General features: G+C 38.7%; 1 protein-coding gene and 1 pseudogene across 1 annotated transcript in view; one reads left to right on the plus strand and one right to left on the minus strand.

The window, feature by feature from the left end:
- NOTCH2 (notch receptor 2) overlaps positions 1-21,225 on the minus strand; it is a 182,687-nt gene that overhangs the window by 75,198 nt on the left and 86,264 nt on the right. Inside the window, exons 5-6 of the mRNA XM_038561934.1 lie at positions 19,850-19,972; positions 790-1,023 (exon numbers count right to left, since the gene is read on the minus strand). Of these exons, the coding sequence (XP_038417862.1) occupies positions 790-1,023; positions 19,850-19,972 (357 nt within the window). The remainder of the gene's footprint in view (positions 1-789; positions 1,024-19,849; positions 19,973-21,225) is intronic.
- On the plus strand, positions 8,744-9,102 carry LOC100683206 (annotated as a pseudogene).

Consider the following 21,225-nt stretch of genomic DNA (forward strand, 5'->3'; position numbering starts at 1 on the left):
GCCTTTTAATCATGTCAACATTCCTGGCTCAAGTGCCCTCAGCACTCCGAAGGTATTACTAGGCCCCACGTTCTGTGTAGTTCACATGGGAACTGGATTTTCCAGTCTGCAATTAGCTTAAGAACAGGTAACCAAGGCTTCTTCTACAAAGCTAGGGGTGGGGCTTTCAGAAAGGCATGGATATGAAAAGTCCTGGGCACAAAGTTCTCTCAGTTAAGCTAACTTCTTCCTCCATGGTCCTCCCCTTCACTGCTCTCTACTCCTAGGACTGGGAGCTGTTAACTTGAGAGTCTAGAGCAATATTAACTTTGCAGTCAGTAAAATTCCTCCCTTACAGGAATATTTCCATAGACACTGAGGGCTGGAATGCATTCAAATGCTTCTCTCCTCCTAACTCCTTCAAAGTAAAAAGTTCCTTCTCAAAATGAAGTCCCTAAATCCATTTATTAGTAATTTTATCTTAATTTCTGAGAAGTTTATCTTAATTTCTGAGGTGCTTTTCTCTCTCAGATCTTAAGGTGGTCAATAAATGCTCCTAAGGCAATAGCCACTAACTTCCATTTTTAGGGTATGAAAAACTGAGGTATACAGATTTGAGATGAGAGCCAAAAGTCCTCAAGAAGAAGACTAATTTCATAGTACTTCGGCTAGCAATTATATTTCCAGAACACTCTTGAGTAATATGTTCCTACAGATGCTAATTAAAAGGACACAACTTGGGGAGTCAAAGAGATCTTGAATGCTCTCTGGCCCCTTCCCTGAACTCCAGTTCTGTGCTGCTGGCCTTACCTGCCTTTCCTTCTGGGCACATGCAAGAGAAGGAGGCCACACGGTCAATGCAGGTGGAGCCCGGGGTGCAGGAGGCAAAGGCACAGTCATCAATGTTCTCACTGCAGTCATCTCCACTCCAGCCATTAACACATACACAGCCATAACCCCCATTGCGGTTGGTACAGGTGCCTCCATTCTGACAAGCATTAGGTTGTAGCAGACACTCATCCACATCCTCTGTGCAGAACTGTCCTTTGGGGGAAAAATGTCTTTGATTAGGGCTCTCAAGTCTCAAAGGATTAATACAATACTAGCTCCCACACATTCTTCACCCTCATGTGACCTGCCTGAAAATTAAGGCAAGCAGATCTCCCTGCAGACTAGGTCTCCAAATGAATTTTAAGGCTACCATGGCTCATCCAAATGATATTTATTTCAGACAAATAACTTAAAGAAGAATGGAAATTGCTATCCCTAGAAATTATGACATGAGAATTGAGCCAACCTATCAAGGAGATTAGTCTTGTAGCATCCTTGATTCAGTTAAATCCCTGAGACAATGAATATGTAAGTGAGAAGAGTGAGGGAAGAAGAGCATATGAGATGAGTAAGAAAGATTGAGGAGAAGGACCTTACACATCAAAATGTCAGGGCAGTTATTCTATGTCCCTGCTGTACCAATGTTAACATCCTGGTTATGATACTATACGATAGTTTTGCAAGATGATGTTACCATTGCGGGAGCCTTGGTATAGGATACCTCTCTGTATTAATTCTTTTAACTGCATATGAGACTAAAATTATCTCAAAATAAAAGGTTTAATTAAAAAACAAAAGAAGGGCAAGCACAGGTAGAGAGAAGAGATGAAGGACAATGAAAAGCCTTGGTAAACTGTGGAGGTGAAAGGCAACACTGAGATGATGAAACTGGAGCAAACTGTGCATAGCCTAAGGCATCCAACCTTCAAGAACATGGATTTGTGGAGTAAAACACAGAAAGTTGACACAGGGTAATAGAAGATAGAAAAATGATCAAGCTGATCAGCCCGAAAAAGAGCCAACTGAAGGATGATATACCAGACTGCTTATGGATATAATGCAGGCCACTACAAGAGCAAAGAATGGAGGACTATGGAAAAGACTCTCAGGCCTTTGGACAAAGGAACAAAAGTATGTCTTCAACTTATAATCAAGGCATCTTTGATTAACAAGCAGTTTAGTGCCAGATCACTTGAGTTATAAAACAAGTTAATGAATCATCCTTATTAATACCAGTTTCAAGAGCTACGAAAGGGAATTCATATTCAGATCATCTGAATTCTCTAAAACACAACAGGACAAGTGACTGAAACTTTAAAAAATCTCAAGGTGTCCTTTAATTCTTTGTAAAAGAACTCAATGAATAATTCAAAAAGGCATTCTGGTAAAGAGACCTCTTAATGAAAAAGCACATGATGTTTATACTCAGAAAATGCCAAGGCTATCCCTAGTCCTCAGAATACCAAATAATAATTCAAGTGGCTCAAGTATTTTCAGAAGGGCTTCAATGTACCCAGCTGCATAGCCATCATTGCTAACAGAAGTTAGTTGTGTCTGATCTAACCTAACTGACCATCTATCTTTTACCCCTAATATATACATCCATTATTATAGAACTAGTATCACTCTGTTGTACTTATCTGATTGCACATCCCTCTCCCATCATTTGCCTACAAGCAACCTCAGTTCAAGAATATATTTTTGTATTTGTAACTAAGATCTCACTGCCCAGGATGGCAGGATGGGAATTTGGGCATCTCTGGAACTCTGTGCTCATCACCTTCCTTCTGTGTGCTTCTCCTCAACCCCACTTCATCCATATAATTATTTTTTTTACAATAATTCTTGAAGGAGCCACCATGTTTTTACATGATCGTGCTCTCCTACTTGAGCTGAGAGATCCAGGATGGGTATCTGATACAAGCTATATCACTGTGTCCCTTTTCTAAATTTTTGGACTAGGGACTCTTTGCCACATGGACCAAAATGATAAGTGGGCTGGTGACAGACAAAATGATATGGGTAAAATCAGAAGTAAACAGAAAAACAAAATCATGGTGGCATTCACGTTACTGGTTCCAGTTATTCCTGAAGCCCAACCGCTCCTAATGAGAGATGGCCCTTCCCACAGGTATCCTAATTCCAGATGGGGATCTGTCAACTGCAACTCACAGTATTAACTAATACAGACTGAATGAGTGAGTACATGCATTGGCAATCATTTCCCCCAAGGCAGATGATGTCATTTATTACAGAACACTTTGCTCCCTTACTATATGGGCAGAATGCTACCTCAGAGTAAAAACAGATGTGTAATTAGGATACAGATGGGATTTAGAAATGAAAACATGCCCAAGAAGTAGGTGAAAAGTGGCTGTAACCTGGAAATTACTGAGTTTTGTCTCTTACACTTTGTTCAAATATCTATGCTACCATCAAACCAAACTTATTTGCTTGAATGTGAGCAATTTGATGTTATTTTTCTTTTTGACTGGCTCTGTGATAACTCTAAGACACTGAGTGTTTAAAAATATCTTACATGTATTTCTTACGCAATATAATATCCAGACACTTAAATATTATAGTAAGACAGACTAGGTAAAAACAACAACAACAACAACAACAACAACAACAAAAACAAAAAACAAAAAAACAAAACAAAAATAATGCTTGGAATGGGAATTTGGCACCCCTGGGAAAGGAAACCAAGAGTCATTGCTTACCTGCAATGAACCAGGCATTGTGCTTGAGCTGTCACAAAACTTATCTCATTTATAGCTGAGGAAATAGGCTTGGAGAGGTAAAAAAACAAAACAAAACAAAAACAAAACAGAACAAAACAAAACAAAAACTTGCCTAGCATGCGGCAGGGAGTGCAGGAGAAGTGGTATTTAAAACAGAGCTGCCTGCCTCTAAAACTCTTAATAAATACTTGAAGTGTGAGTCTGACCATATGAAAACCATCTTTGTGCACCATGGCTTCCCAAGTGCATGAAGGCCTAAGGAAGTAGAGAGGATAAAGAAGGAAGGGGAGGATTAAAATCATTACATGATCAGATTACTGGAAAAACTTAGGACTCAAAATTACTATCCAAAAATAAAATGTACTTTTAGGTACAGTTCACAACTTTTTCAATGAATATTGTTCTTAAAGATTAGAACACCTGACAACTGTGTATCTGCTAGATACGGATTGTTAGAGAAATCAAATCTAAATAGCTGAAAGCATACTGACTGGCTCACAAGTTATTTTCTACAAAGTGGATCATTTTTCTCTAAGATTCAGGCACATTTCTCCAAAAAAATATTCCCTTCCAGGCTCATTTCTGCCAGAATGTTTTTCTCTGCATTCCAATTCTATCAACCAGAATGAGGAAAACGGTAACCTGGGTGGCCACCACAAGTGTATGCTCCAAAATTCCCAGGGGAATGTCTGCTAAGATACTGCAATTCATGCCACTACTTCTTGCACAGGAGGAAATCAATGCAGAAGCCTAAGAATAAGAAATATAAGAGCTGGAAAGGTGAAGTAACCTTCCTAAGGTCATAAGCTAGTAAATACGAGCACTGCCATTCAAACCCAGACCAGCCTGACTCCCAAATCTACTGCCCTTCTCACTGTAGCACAGTTAAGTTTCCAAGCCTTGGTTTTGATCAGTAAGATCTGCAGACAAGGTCCCTGATCCTAGGGTGTTAAAGCACACCAAGAAGGCACAGAAGCATGCAAAAATTAAAGAACATCCTTGGTACAAGTGAATAAAGGCAGAAGATCACTACATATTGAAATAGAAGGAGCTTATGGCAACCATCTGGAGGGGTTGGGTGCACTGTCTGAGGTCATTGGGCTTTCCCACTACTCCACAACAAGAAAGCATAAATGCGGGCTCCAGGGAGAAGGCAGGCACAGTGAGGGTGGTAGAGCTAGGTTTTGAAGACATCAAAACAACTAAAAGGTATTCTCTGGGTAGGGTTTAAAAGGAGAAAAGGTTGGAGATCATTTAAGGTTTTGAATTCTAGTATGAATTCTAACGTGATACAACAAGCAAAGGGGAGTTATTATAGGCTCAGGGATAGGGGAAGACATGATCAAAAGTGGATTTGAAGATTAGTCTGCCAGTAAGTAGTATATAGGAGAGACTAAAAGCAAATGGTTCTCTGTTAGTAGGGAGAAGATGAGAGAGTACTGTTATGAGCTACCTAGCATATAAACACATCTGGTAAAAAGGGAGAGCTGTGTTGGATCCATGTCCTCCTCAGCTACTAAATCTTCCACCCAAACAAGTCTCAGCATGGATATCATCTGTGTCAACACATAAACTTTGCTGGTGAACTCCCAAAATATGTTGCACAATGCTCAGTTAGGCAAGTTTTTCAGGACATCAATTATCCCTCTTAGTAACTGCCACCTGCCAGATATTGCAGGCTACTGCCATTTAACATGAAGACTAAGGCAGTGGGCTATGAGGCCCTTCCCATGTCCTATCAGCAAAGGAGAAAAGAAATAACTTGTTTTTAGTAACTACTTTCTCTACTGCCACCATGAGTTTGGGCTGACTTGGTACCAAATCCTTGGCTGCTACCTTAAATACTTGGAGCCACCCATAGCTCCTGATAACTTTCTGGCTGATCACTTTTGTCTCTTAACTATATCACAAATCCATATCTTTCCTTCATATATTTTACTCCAGATACTGTAGCTTATTGCTGGTTAATTAAACATTAAGTTCTTACTTAGAAATTTCTGCATATCCTATTCTCTCAGCCTCAAATATTCTTCCCCTCTTATTTATACGGCTAGTAACTTCTCATCCTTTGACTTCTCTTATAACTTAACTAGATCTCCAAAATCACATCTCCAAAATTTTCTCCATCACTGCATCTATTCCATTCAATCCATCCTGCCAACATCAGAAGTTGTACTTATTTATTTATTATTTATAGTCCCTGCCCCCATTAGACTCTAAGTTTCTTGAAGATAGAAACTGTGTCTGCCACTCACCTCAGTTTACATATGTGGCACTTCACTAGACACTTGGTAAGAGAGGTGAAAGACTTAGACCTCAGATTTAATCTAACATGTTCATTTCACAGATGAGGAAAACTAGGGCCAGAGAGGTTCAGTAACTTGTCCACATTTGCACAGCTAGTTGGAAGAATGTTAGAAATTGACAAAATTAAAAATGGAAATCATTAAGTTCTAAAAAGGATGTTGGGGGTGTGAGGTCATAGCAGATCAAGTTAGTCTTCTAAATAAGGAAGGGGACTCGGACCTGGCTATTGAGAGACAGGGCAGGATTGAAAAACACAGGGAACGAGCAAGACGCTTCAGTAGTGCTATTAATGAAGACAATACTAATAACCCACCACTGGAAAAATGAGAATACTGTATCAGTTTTGTAAGAGTAGGTTGTTTTCATGTTGATCTTTTCTTACTAACTCATCCTATGGTCTTAAAACGAAAGGGTAAATACGTAAGATTATGGGCACAGCCTCCGGCAGTAAATATAACAGAGTAACCCGAGAGGATTGTACTGAAATGGAAACAGTGACCTAGGCTTCATTAGCAACAAGCTCTAGCCCAGTGAGCCGTGGACCACTAAACAGACATCATTTATGAGTTGCAACACACCAGGATACAAACAGCTCATTATGGCTCCCCCAAGGTACCACAAACAAACCATCAATCTGACTTGGAATTACAAGTGACTGGGAAGTGAGAGGAGGGGGAAAAAAAGAAAAGAAAAGAAATGATCACTGAGCCTTAGCACTTCGGGATAAAGTCCTTATCCTTCTGGTCATCTCTCAACTGTGAAGTGTGTGGGAAAAACTTTTATCACATCAATGGCCCTGTTAAGGGTCAACTCTCATTGCAACAACACATGAGGAACATATAAAAAATGAGTTTGCCTGGCCCTTGTCCTAACCCTGCTACCTTCTCTTCCATGGTTAAATCAAGAGAATTCAACCTCCAATATCTCCTTCCAGCCAGCAGTCACCCAAGCTCCTGGGTGTGGAGTTCAATCTTTTCATATCACAGCAGAGCACTTTTATAACTTCTGCCCTACAGAACCTTCTCAACACACAGATGATCTATTCTATTGCTGAAGTGAAAGAATAGAGAACAAGCTTGATTATCCTATCCTCCCGGGTCTAGAGTTGGTTGAAACATTCTGTATAAACCTGGAGTCTACAGGGTCTGCCTAATGAGGAAGTGTGTGCACTTGTGCACGAGCACGAGGCCTGGAGGTATGCAAGTGGCTAAGGGGATAATGTGCGAGTAGAGGATATACATATGGATAAGTGCAAGAATCTCAATGAATGTTCCCCCTAACCCAAGACACCATCATCTTTTCTAGGACTCTTCAAAAGCCTGGTTTCCTTGTATCCTGACCAATATATTTCCTGAAGAATCACCAAAAGGATCCCAGTATATACAGTGGGCTATGCCATTTGCCTGATCAAACCTTTGATGACAAATGGTTTGGTAACTTTATTACACCTAGGATGAATTTCTAAGGCCTATCCATGTTTTCTGCCAATCTCTCTAGTCTTTCCTTTGGAAACACCACTGGCTTTAGCCATTCTGGCTTTTTTCCATTTCTCAAAAGGATCAGAACCTTTCCCCCCACTCAGGGTCTTTGCACATGCTGTTCCCTGGCTCTGGAGCACTCTTATCTCCACTCTTACCAACTAATTCTTACTCACTATCCACAGCTGAAATGTCACCTTCTCAAAGACACATTACATGCCCACCCCCAACTCAATTAGTTCTGCCAATTAATATGCCATCCTAATAACCTCTACTTTTCCAGAAGACATTTATTACAGTTTAAAATTTTATAGATAAGTATATGATTTATGTCTGTGTTCCTCACTAGACTGTAAATTCCATGAAGAAATGGGTGGTAGCTATTTACTTCATTGGTGAATCCACAGCACTTAAACATAGTTCCCAGCTAATAATATTTAAGAAGTAGTCAAAAATATTTGTTAAGCAAGTTTATCTATATCTAAGTCTTCTCTTACTGAGGTCATTCTAATCCCAAAATAATAATCATCTTTCAACTCATCTCCTTCACACCTTTTGGGTATCTCTACTCTATTCATATCCTCAAAGTCTCCATTTCCCCCTAATTGACATTCATCAGTCAATACCCAAACTTTTCATTTTATCTCCCTGAACTCCATCCCATGTATGCCACATCCAATTCATCTCGCCTTTTAACCCTAACTATGTCTCAAGGGATAATTCTATACTATGGCAGGTACCCTCCCCCTCTTTCACTGAAACCTAAGATTTCCCTAATAACTGTACACTAGTGAGTCCACTTCAATAGAGGTCTCTTCTCCCCTTCTAATTGTCTCCATTTGCATGAGGGTAAGTAGGCAAAGAATCAATGTTTTCCTTATTCCCTAATGCTGCTACCACCTTCAAATAGTAAAAATATATTTATTAAGCAATTTCTAGGTACCACACTCTGTGATAAGTGCTTATATTGTTGTCAAATGTAATCTTCTCACACAATTAGTCTAGTTTCACAGATAAAGTATAGACCTGGTCCACAGTGAAGAAAGATACTAAAGTATCTCAGGAAGTAGGGAGAAGAGCTCCTGACAGAACTCAGTAACAGCCCTGAATTTGGAAGGAAGAGGTTGGGACAGCAACAACTGAAAAAATTAATGTTTTCATTCATTCATTCATCCATTCATTCAACAAATATGCACATACCATGTGCCAGGCACTGACCTATATATACTGAAATTATAATGGTAAAGAAAACAGTTGTGGCTTCTACCCTGTAAATAGGGATTTTACAACCAAACACACAATTATGACAGAGTGTGCTAAGTGCTCTAATAGATATAGGTTGCCTTGGGAGGATAAAGTGGGAGAACAGAGAAACTATGTTCTGCAGATCCAGTTGGGGATGGTATGTTTCATTGGCAAGCCACAATTATGGGACCTAATGGTAGCCCATGTCAAGTCAGTAAGTTTTTTTGAATTTTATTTCCCTACAAACTTACCCCTTCAAGCTACCTAAGGTTACATTTACAACAAGAATTTATCATCCAAATATTAACAGTAACAGCAGCCTTTGTCTCAACATTTGAAGATCACAGTAGTGTCCTGCTTTAACTACTTCTAAAGTTTTTTATCCATTTGTTCACTGCTATGTGATCCAAACCCAGAGGACTCCCTCGTACCAGAGACTGACTGCATAGATCTATAAAAGAGATAGAGAGAAGCACAACAGAATATCTTGAGAGTAAACTCATAAATATGCCATCTGATGATACCTTAAAGTTGGAATAACTTGCAGCATAGTTGAATAAACTTTAAACTACTGTTAACAAGAGAGAGAAAAAGTAACTTTATATGTTAACTGGTTTGTATGAGTGTGTATGTGTGTGGAAGCGTGTGTAGGAAGAGGGTAGAGGTAGAGAAGTAAGTGTATGTGTACTGGTTTGAACAGAAGAAAAAGCACGCCTCATTTGAGTCAATGAAAAAAACTCAGTGTGGTTCACTTATAAGACATGGATCAGGGAAGATATGGCTGGAGAGGGAATTATATACAGTCTTGGAACTCTATCCAAAGACAAGGAGGACCCACTGAAGCATTTTAAGCAAAGAAATAACACAATCCAATTTGTGTTTCAGAAAGCCCACTCTGTTGCTGTGAGGAGAATGGACTGAACTCCACCTCACCCCTCCAGGTCAATAACAATTTAAAGCACTGGGGAGTCCCAGGGCTCCTGTGGCCGCTAGAGCAACAAGAGAGTCTGCAGTGAATCTGGGGCAAATTCCGGATGCAGCAGCACCAAAGAGCATACAGGCTCGGCCACTGTATGGAGAGCAATGGATGTTGTGCCAGTGCTGGATGTTCACAAAGCTGACCCCTGGCACAAAGGCTTCTCCACACAACAAGAAGAAAACAGTGCCAAGCTTCAATCCCCCTGCTAGGAAGCCAACACACTGGTTCTCTTGCCACCTTCTTGGGTTGCTGGGCTGTTAAACCAGTTTACATAAAGAGCCCCTCACCTCACTGCAGCAGGGGTTCCAAAGAAAATCAACCGATTCTATTTATGGGTAAGCAGTTACTATGAGCAGAATGAGTAAAATGGGAAAAACAACAACAATATGGGACCTATTAAAACATTCTGCAATAGGAAAGATGGAGAAGGTATCCCTTAAGATGTAGATGAAGAGCACACCTGTGGAAAAAAGTTCCCTTTCAGGATAGAAAGAATTGGCTCTGTATTCTCAAGAAATGTAGACAAATGTAGGTTTGAAAAAGAAATGAAAAATAATACAGGACATTGGACTCTGATGAAGAGAGATAGGCTGAGAAAAAAAAACAAATATAGAGGACCAAGGTGCAATGAATAAATATATAAGAATATAAAAATGTAATTCAAATAAAAATCATAATCAGAAGCCATGAAGGACAGAACTGATAATGAAGAAAAATAAAAATAAATCAGTGTTTTAAGAAAAAGCTCAAGAAGCTCTCAAAAATGCAAAGAAAATTAAAATATCAGACACAAGATCTTAGCTATGGGAAGAATGAAGACCTAGTTAAGATAATAGGTGTTCCTGAAGATACAAAAGCAAATGAAAAGAATAATTTTTTCTGAAGTGAGAATAGACCTAAGTCTCCAGATCCAAAGGGCTCAAAAGTACTAGGAGAAAAAATTATCAGGATATACCTTTATCAATACCGGTTAAATATGTTATTTTAAAAAAAGAAGAAGAAGGGAGAGGTGGAGTCTGATACTGGACTTCCCTATAATGCTCACAAGATGCAACGGAACAATACTAGGAACCTTGTAAGATTGATTTGTGACCCAAGAATTCATTATCTAAACAGGATTCCATTTGCATATGAAAGCAACTAAATCAAAAGCTATTTTTCAAGTATCTAAGAGCTCTGAAGATATGCCAACATGCAGCTTTTCTGGAAAAAAAAAATTACTCCAAGATGTACTCATTTGACTGAAAAAATAAATCAAAATAAAGAATCCCGGAATGAAAAGGCTGTAAATCTAAGGTACTGGCAGATCAACACAAAACAAGTTACATACAGAATTAAGTCCAAAATATTATAAATTGGACTATAAAGCAATGTGAATATCAAGAATAATTTTTAAAGGGATGCCTGGTGGCTCAGCAATTGAGGGTCTGAGCTTCGGCTCAGGTAGTGATCCCAGAGTCCCAAGATGGATCCCACAACGGGCTCCCTGCATGGAGCCCAATTCTCCCTCTGCCTGTTTTTCTGCCTCTCTCTCTGTGTCTTTCATAAATAAATAAATGAAGTCTTTATTTTTTTAAAAGATTTATTCATTCATTCATTCATTCATTCATTCATGATAGACATAGAGAGAGGCAGAGACACAGGAGGAGGAAGAAGCAGGCTCCATGCCGGGAGCCCAACATGGGACTCGATCCCAGGACTCCACGATCACGCCCTGGGTCAAAGGCAGGTGCTAAACCGCTGAGCCACCCAGGGATCCCCAAATGAAATCTTTAAAAATAAAAAAAAGAAGAATTTTTAAAGAAAATGCTTAAGATTTTTCAAATTCAATAGCATTACTACGGTATGAATTTTTAAATCCTAGATCATATAAACAAAATCCAGAGAGAAGATACAGAGAACCAAGAGTATGCTTATTCCTCATCTTACAGAAGAGGCAATTAGTATATGCTGTTTCACTTTTGACGCTAAAAAGTAGAGATGGATTCAAACCCCAATTTTTTTTTTTTTAGATTTTTAAACAAATTTACTCATGAGAGACAGAGATAGAGAGAGAGGCAGAGAGGCAGAGACACAGGCAGAGGGAGAAGCAGGCACCATGCAGGGACCCCGACGTGGGACTCGATCCCGGGTCTCCAGGATCATGCTCTGGGCTGAAGGTGGCACTAAACTGCTGAGCCACCAGGGCTGCCCATGTATACCTTTTAAAAAAAAAAAAAAAAACACTAAATACTATAATTTAAATCATCTCACCTAAATAAATAAATAAATAAATAAATAAATAAATAGATAAATAAATAAATAAATAAATAAATAATCTCACCTCTATCTCTTGTCCTCATGGACCAATTTCCACTTCCATGAATGACTTAAATACATGACTTACGATCTTCTCACTCTTTCCTTTCCTATCTCCCATGAAATTAATATCCTGGTTGAGAACTAATAAGGTCATCCAAATGAAGAGTTCTTTACTTTTCTCAACTCAACAGCCACCACCTCCGCTCCACATCACAAGCACACTCACATTCTGGATCTCATTACAAGACACTCATTGTTCCAACCACAAGATCTCAAATTTGGTACTTCAATTCTGACTTCCCATCTTCCTCTTTCCCCATTCCCAACAACCATTTCATCGAACTAGCCCCCATTAACACTCGTGAGAGTGAAGCCCTCCTAAATAATCCAGTTCATTAACCAACCCCTTTCTAGCTGCCCCAACTCAGTCTAGACAAGGTTCTACAGTCAGTCAATCGAATGAAATTTCTGTCCCCTCTAGCTACTGCCCTGCATTTCTCCCTCTTTTAGCTGTAAAAAATCTTGAATAAGTGATCTATATTCACTCCTCCCTTTCCTCCCTCCTCAATACCCACTTTTTCCCTAATTTAACCCCTTGCAATTTGGCATCCTTCCCTCCCTAATATTAAAACTACATTTTAGAAGATTTCCAATGACCTTAAAAATTGTGATTAAATCTTTGCAATTATCATTCTTATTTCAGTCTCTTGTCATTCATTCAATAACTACTATATGTCAAAACTGGTCCCAAGAATTCCAAAATAAGTAACACTATCCCCATCCTTCAGAGGCTGAGAATCTCTCAGGTGAGATAAGCATATATAAATCAGGAACAGTGGTAAGTACCAGAGATAGCTCCACAGAGGCATGCAGAGTTGAGGCAAAGGCACAGTCTTAAAATGGAGTCCCCTGGCTCAGGGTTTATTGTCATGGCAGAGCTTCTTCCCAACTCACACACATCCCTTTCTGCCACCTTCCGTCTTTGGATCCCTTGCCTCCTCCATTTTCTGACATGTGGACTTTTCTCATAATTTAGGTCCAAACTCTCTGTTCTTCTCACATCACACACTTTCCCTTACAGATCTGATACATCCCCAGGGCAACCAAAAACAAGACTCAAAATTGGAGTCTAGAGCTCCTGCCTCTCATCTGACCTCCTGGGTCTTTAAGTGTTTTTCTCTTGGAAAACTCACCTCAAACTCACCAGCATTTCTAGCCCATTTCTCTATCGCTGTTAATAGAACCCCCATTCTCTCATTACACAGATTCAAAACAGAAGTTAATCTACTCTATTTCCCCCTTCAACCAACCAAGTACTTAGATGACCCCCAATTTCTACCCATGTCTTCTCTCAAACTCATGTTCATTTATAGTTCCTACCTTCTACTATGGTTATGTATAGACTTTCTTCTTTTTTCCTAGTGAATTTGATCATCCTTAAAAGATAAGAATTTTTTGTGTGTGTGTCTCTTACAGCATCAGCATAATACATTTGATATAACAGTGAGTTACTGTTAACTGTTATTAAATATGTTATTGAAGATACCTTACAACAATTCTGTGGGGGCTTGAAAAGCCATGGAAAGAAACTATATCTTGCCTGGGATGTGGGCAAAGCCAGACATTGAGTCATGAACCACAAGGACAAAAAAGATCCCTCAGTCTTACCTCCTATGTTGTATGGGGGGCTATCCTAACCACCCTCCCCTGTTCACACCAATGTGACCACTCATCAACTTTGATACCTTTAGGATGAGGGTGCTTCAGGTTAGCACTCTGGCAATCTGCCCAACAGATAGCAAACTGAAATTGGGTGGTGAAGCAGAATTCCAGAAAACAGGCTTTTATCAAGTCCTTACAATCAGGTTCACAGCAGAGAACTGAAATGGGAGATGCATTTTCCCATTCCCTCATGTAGAATGCAAATGAGAATACTTTTCAGCCTCAGATATAAACAGTTCCCACTCTCAACCAAAAACCTCCATCCCTATAGTATTTAAAAAACAGAAAAGTGGTTGTGAGAAAACCCTCACCCTAGGGAACAGCTTGTCACCAACTAGAGGCTAGACTGAAATGAGGCATCTAGTTCAAAATCAAAATACTGCTATGAAAAGACTCCACTCCTAAACACAGGAGCTAGCTACGGCACCACCTCCAGGAGTATGTACTTGCTGATTCATGCCAAAAATTTTTAATGAAATTGGAACAATTGACAGTAAAGGGAGTTTTAAACAATTCTTTGGGCTCATCTATTATAAAAGGAGAGCTGAGAGAAAATGTGGTTGGTTTTATTTGACTCATGTCCACCTAACTTCCACTGTTCACTTCTGCTTAACGTCCCAAAGCACTATTCCAAGCCCAAGCTGAAATTACATTTTTGGGTTAATAACAAGCACAAGAAAATAAATCACGTCTGCCCTATGAGTGAACCCAAACCAAAAGCTGCCAGAGAGGAATTTGTGAGTTGAGTTTAGAGGCAACTTTAATTCTGAAGGAAATGAACCTTTAAAAAGAAAATTCAAATAATAATCTGTGTAGACAAAACATCAATCTACACTGGTTTAATTAATTTGGGAGCATTTATAACTTTTTTTTTTTTCCTTAAGTGGATACCTGCCAGAGCAGAACTTCTTTCATAAGATGGCTTGGGGCCAAATATGGTAATAGTAAAAACATTTGTGCTCAGGCTTCACCAAATCCTTAGGTTTATTTCCATTTTCCTAAAGGAACATCCAACTATTCAGGCTTATCTCTAGAACAAAATTCCTATAAAAAGTAAACCATTTGCCCAAATCCCAAGACCAATTTCTTTCTTCTACCTGGGCTTCAGTTCATCCAGAAGAATGATACCTTTTGAAGGTACAAACTAATACTGTTCCTGATGGACATGTCAGGTGAGAAGACTAGATTAGAACACAGTTTTGTCCACAACTGATGTGGCAACCACATTAGAACAGGCCAACATGCTTTCTTCTAGTGAGACAAACCCAAGGCCCCCTGTATAGACAAGTCTATCCCTTTACCAGCCCAGATCAGAGAGGATACTCCTACATAGTAGCAGCAGTTGTAATACCTACAGAACTTAACGTCTTACTTAAAGGAGTGCTGTCCAAAAAAATATATCATGAGATACACAGATTTAATTTAAAATTTTCTGGTAGCACTTAAACAAAAGAAAAGGAAACAGATGAAATCAATTTTAATATTATATTTTAACTCACTATATCCAAAATGCTATCGTTTAGGTATCTAAACCAATATTTAAAACACTATTAGTAAGACATTCAAACTTGGGTATTTTACAGCTGTGGCACATCTCAATTAGGCCTGTCACATTTCAGATACTCAATAGTAAAATGTGGCTCATGTCTGCCATATCAAACAGCACGGATCTGGAATGTTTTACATAAGTGCAATTTTCAGCTGTAATTGTAATTTACAATTACAATTAAATGTAATCTATATGATAAATGAAAGGCTCAAAAGGTTTTTTTATTATACCACTTATTCCCCTAATATCCCAGTAAAGTAACTAAGAGATGTTAGAGTTCTATGGATAGCAAAATAAAGCCTTCTGAAGAAAAGGAAGCTGATTCATTTATCCCAAATCAAACCATGAAAAGGCTCAGAAAAAATTTCTGGTTATCTTAAAGCCCAGAACTTGCTACTAAAGACCAAACCTTCTCTGTATGCATATTTATAAAACAACATAGTATCAGGCTCCTCTCATTATAAACTAATATAGTGCTGTATGTTAACTACACTAGAATTAAAATAAAAAACTTAATTTAAAAAAATATGCAAAATTCATAATCTCCTTTATTTCAAATTGATATCTAGTTTCTTCAGCTATATAATTCCATCCATTTTTTTTAAAGATTTTATTTAGGGGATCCCTGGGTGGTGCAGCGGTTTGGCGCCTGCCTTTGGCCCAGGGCGTGATCCTGGAGACCCGGGATCGAATCCCACGTCGGGCTCCCGGTGCATGGAGCCTGCTTCTCCCTCTGCCTATGTCTCTGCCAATCTCTCTCTCTCTCTCTCTGTATGACTATCATAAATAAATAAAAATTAAAAAAATAAAAGAGTGAATGTATCAAAAATACCATTCATACTAAAAAGAGTAAAAAAGAATATTAAAAAAAATGAAAATAAAGATTTTATTTATTTATTCATAGAGACAGAGAGACAGAGACACAGGCAAAGGGAGAAGCAGGCATCATACAGAGAGCCTGACATGGGACTCGATTCTGGGTCTCCAGGATCACGCCCTGGGCTGCAGGCGGCGCTAAACCGCTGCGCCACCGGGGCTGCCCAATTCCATCCATTCTTTTTCAGATACCTGGCAACTTCATTTCCTCTCCTAGTAGACTACTCCAAACTCCTTTTACTCTTTTGTCAAAACCCAGACCAAACACTCAAGTGCTTCAACTCTTGCTGCAAATTGTAGGGGGAAGTCTGAACAAAATTGCAATAAGGTTCTTGGATATAGTGAAAAAAAAATCACCTGCCCGAATATAAAATATTCACTCAATATTGACTTCTAATTTCAAAATAATTAGGAAAATTTCTAAAATAGAAAAAAAACAATAAATCACCACATCCTTAAATAATAAAATTGTAAATTGAACACTGTCTACTTAAAAGATTCAAAATCCTTAAAAAATAAAAAGGAACCTGCAGAGTCAATTTGTATAGAAAAAGACCACAGATTTGAGCACAGACCCAGGGTTCAACAAGCCTAGATTCAAACCCTAACCCAACCATTATGTGCCCTGAGTAAACTGTTTAACCCTTCTGAATATCCATTACTATCTGTAAAAAGGATATTTAATAAACTCTACCCTTGATTCAGTTATCACAAAGATTACACAAAACAAAACATTGTAATTAGCACAGTATTTGGTTACTAACAAACACTAGTCAACTCCCAGCTCCATTCATTTCTTTAATTTGTATAAAGCAGAAAATACTAATCTGAATTTATAGCTCTGATATCAGTCTCTGACTCCCATTTTTCTTTCTATTCTTCTCAGACTGAGGTGAGGGCTGAGAAGGTGAACAGTTCAGCTGTATGCTACTGAGAACAAAGGTGTGTAGAGAGCTCTAGTAACTGTATTATCAACAACAGTTCAGTAACCCTATAACTTGGTATTTCCCTCACCTCAAGCATATAATAATGCCAAAATTAACATGGTGAACATTATCTCTGAGGCATGAACATACAGTGTAGTAAGGGAACCCAGAGAAGAATATGTAGCTCAGCCTGAAGAGAGGTCACAGAAAGCTCCCAGAAGGAGGGAACCATGAGACTTGAGCCAGGCAGGCAAAATTGGTGAGGACAACAGGCAGAGGAGTAGGGAAGGGAAATCTGTGGGAGAGGAATGATGTGAGTGAAGACATAAGATGTAGTAGATATGGGAGAACTGGAGGCAGTTCTTGTTGCTGGAATATAAAGTGCTGTTAGATGCATGAGAATACCGGAGAAGCCAACAAGGCTGAGACCTGAAGGAATTCATACAGCAGAGAAAGGACCTAGGACTTGATCCTGTTAGTAATGGGGATAGCAAAAAACAAGGCTGGAACAACAAGGCCACTAGAAATCAAAGAATCGGATGACTGAAAAAGAGGAAGGAAACCTATGGTAGGAAATCAAAGACTGAGAATCATTTTAAATGACAGCAGATCAAAAGAAATAAATATTGTCATACTAAACTTCTCTAGAAATCTGTCATCCTTTCTAGAAAATACAAAAGCACATGGAGAAAGAGACATACGGTACTTATTAAACGTCCTGGAGCAAGAAATTTTGATAAAATATCACTTCACTGGGAGAGCTTTCCCAAGATTGCACCTTCCTAATTAATATCAAAGCATAAAATAGAGTACAGCATCAAAGAAATCATTTAATCTTCACTGGCATCAGAAGCCTAGTACCATGTACAACAAAGAGCCACTCTCCCACAGAGCAAAGAGAGATTAGAATAGCGCCAAGTTCCTAACAAGCATCTTATCCTGTCCAAAACCACTCTAAGGATCATTAAAAAGAGAAAAATTTAAATCTTTCCAGTTCTCTCATGTAATGAACTTCATAGTAATTTTTTTGAGTTGAAAAGAAAAATGGCATCTGAAAAAATCTACCAGAGAAACAGCAAAAGCTAAGGAGAAGAGAGAATATGACAGAAAAAGCAGAGTATTGGGAGTGAAGTCCTAGGATCAAGACACCAAGACACCAATTCCGGGGAAACTCAGTACAAAGTATTAAAAAGGACAAGTTGGGGACGCCTGGGTGGCTCAGCGGTTAAATGCCTGCCCTTGGCCCAGGGAGTGATCCTGAGGTCCCAGGATAGAGTTCCACATCAGGTTACCTGCATGGAACTTGCTTCTCTCTCTGCTTGTGTCTCTGCCTCTCTGTGTGTGTGTCTTTCATGTATAAATAAATACAATCTTTAAAAAAAAAAAAAAAAAAAGGACAAGTTGGGGATTAAAATCAGAAATGTGTGCCATTCTAGGAAATCATGTTACTAAAGTTTTAAACCCTTTTTAATCTTTTCTATTATTAGTGTACAGCTCTAAAGGGTACTCTATATAATTAGCTCCTACAAAGAAGGGAAAGCAATTTGGAGATTCTAAAGAATATCAGGTAGTAATGGCAGCAATCCAACATTAAGACTTCTTTGCTGGGCAAAAAACTCTCACTGGTGCTAAAGTTTCTTTTTTTTTTTTTTTTTTTTAAGATTTTATTTACTTATTTCAGAGAAAAAGAGAGAAAGCACAAGTGGTGGAGAGGGAGAGGCAGGCTGCCCATGGAGCAGGGAGCCCAATGAAGGACTTGATCCCAAGACCCTGGGATCATGACCTGCGACAAAGGCAGCCACTTAACCAACAGTCACCCAGGCGCCCCTGAAATTTCTTCCTTGTAACACTAATTTATTCTTAGGTCTCCATATTAAATCATCAAGTTCTCTCAAAAAGGCTTAGTTCTTAGTCACTTAATCAGTTCTTAATTGTTTCCACTTTCAGTTAGATAAATAGATATAAACAGAAATTAGAACCAAATGTCTGCATAAAATCACTTAACTTTCAAAAATAAGTGGAAAATCTGCCTAAGACAACATCAGACACTTCCAAGAGGTTGTAAAATTAAACAAGACTAATGTCTGAGCCTGAAAAATCTGTTCTTGTCCAATGTACAAAAAGGGATACAAAAAAGGAAAAAGAAGTGTAGAGGGGTGTCATAAAAAGTATGTCATCAAGGCTGTCTGCCCAACCCTTTGCATAACTATAGGACATGGCAATAATATGAGATGGATTTCTGTCCATGAATAAGCTCTGAACTCTTGTAGTCTGTATAAGTTTTATTTTCATTTTTTAGTTGAAAGAAGAGTATTTTAATAGCCTTTTCATATAATTATGATTATTCTTTGATACTACATCAAAACTTAAGTTGCAGTGGTTTTTTTCCAGCTTTACTAGATATAGTTGACACATAATATTGTATAAATTTAAAGTATACATACAATGTGATGACTTGATACACATTTATAGTGTGTGTAGCAAAATGATTACTACAATAAGATTAGTTAACACACCATTACTAAGCATAAACCATTTCTCTGTAAGTGTGGTGAGAACATTTATATTTTCATAGTTAATTATGTTCTTTTCCTCTCAAATATGTGTTAAGTATCTACTATATCCTACACAATGTGCTGTTTTTCCCAGACCTCAGAGTCTGTCAGTAATTGCTCTTCTTTCGTATCTGCCATAGTACCTTAGCATAGTGCTGAAGTGCTGAGTTCAGAGCACCAGCCCAATAACCTGTGAAAATATTTTTCTTTAAATGAGCAGAGAAGAACATTTGGGGTTAGCACTATCCCCAATGATATAACACAGAGATCCTTGTAAAAGGTGTCTACTTGAAAAACAGCCTGCCTCTCCTTACCAATCCATGCCCCGTTCTGGTTAATTTACCACAGTGTGCATACCTGTCCACTGAGGGGGACAGCGGCAGTTGTAAGTATTAACCCCATCCACACAAACCCCTCCATTCTGACACTTGTGGTTAGGGCAGTCATCAATATTCCGCTCACAGGTGATCCCTTCAAAACCTGGATAGAGAAGAACAAGAGAAAACAATGAATTCTCATGCAGAAGTAAGTGATCAGCTCTTCCACAGAACATGGTCATCAGAACAGACCTACTTCATTATTTCAGTTCAGTAGCCAGCAGCCAGTCAACCCAGGACTCACCATACAAAAAAATCCCCCAATCTTCTGTCTTATCTTGCCTTGAGAGATGCTAGACAGTTAAAGTGACTCGTTATGCCAATAACATGCCTTCATAGTTACCTCACAAGTATTTCAAAGTGTTTTTGTGAAATAAAATCCCAGTGAAGAAAAATGTCTACTTAGACAACTATTCACTGGTTCTTAAAAAGGGAAGGGGGAGGATATTAGATTTTCCCCAGCTCCGTGCTAGATGAATGAGGAGAATAGGGGTGCCTGGGTGGCTCAATGGGTTAAGCATCTACTTTCGGCTCAGGTCATGATCTCGGGGGCCTGGGATCAAGCCCTCCGTTGTGCTCCCTGCTCAGCAGGGAGCCTGCTTCTCCCTCTCCTCTGCCCCTACCCTTTGCTCGTGCTGTCTCTCTCTCTCTCTCTCGTTTTCTCAAATAAAGAAATAAAATCTTTTTTTTTTTAATGAGGAGAACAGATAAAAGATCACCTAATTAAATTTAAAATAATTTACTTTATTCTTAGGATGCCTGGGAAAACTAAGTGGGGGTGCAGAACATAAAAAAAAATATTGAGCTCACAGTCTGAAGATATGGATCAAGTTCCAATCTGACTACCTATAAGCTATTTAACACATACTAAATTACAAACTCTGAATTAGCTTCCTCATCTGTAAAATGAGGCTGATTCCACCTGCCCAACCTGTCTTTCTAGGTTGTTATAAGTGCCATATCATGAGTAAAATATATTTATATTATAAATATAAAAACGTATCCGAAAATGGGGTGGCATTATTATTAATTAAACTTACCAACCCTTCAAATTCTTCATCCCTCTCTCCACATTTAAAGCATTACTTCCTTCCTTTTAATTTTTCCCTTTAATAAAAAATGAAACCAGCACACCAAACTTCAACTTAACTACCCATAGTGTGTTTCTCTGTAATTCATATACTGAGCTTTTCCTTTCTTTCTCCTTGCTACCAAATTCCACAGCTAGTGAAATAGAAGACTATCAGCTTTTTTTTTAGATTTTATTTATTCACAAGAGACACAGAGAGAGAGAGGCAGAGGTATAGGCAGAGGGAAAAGCAGGCCCCCCCACAGGGAACCCGATGAATTAACTCC

This window comes from Canis lupus, chromosome 17, assembly GCF_011100685.1.
Source record: "Canis lupus familiaris isolate Mischka breed German Shepherd chromosome 17, alternate assembly UU_Cfam_GSD_1.0, whole genome shotgun sequence".
NCBI classification, from domain to species: Eukaryota; Metazoa; Chordata; class Mammalia; order Carnivora; family Canidae; genus Canis; species Canis lupus.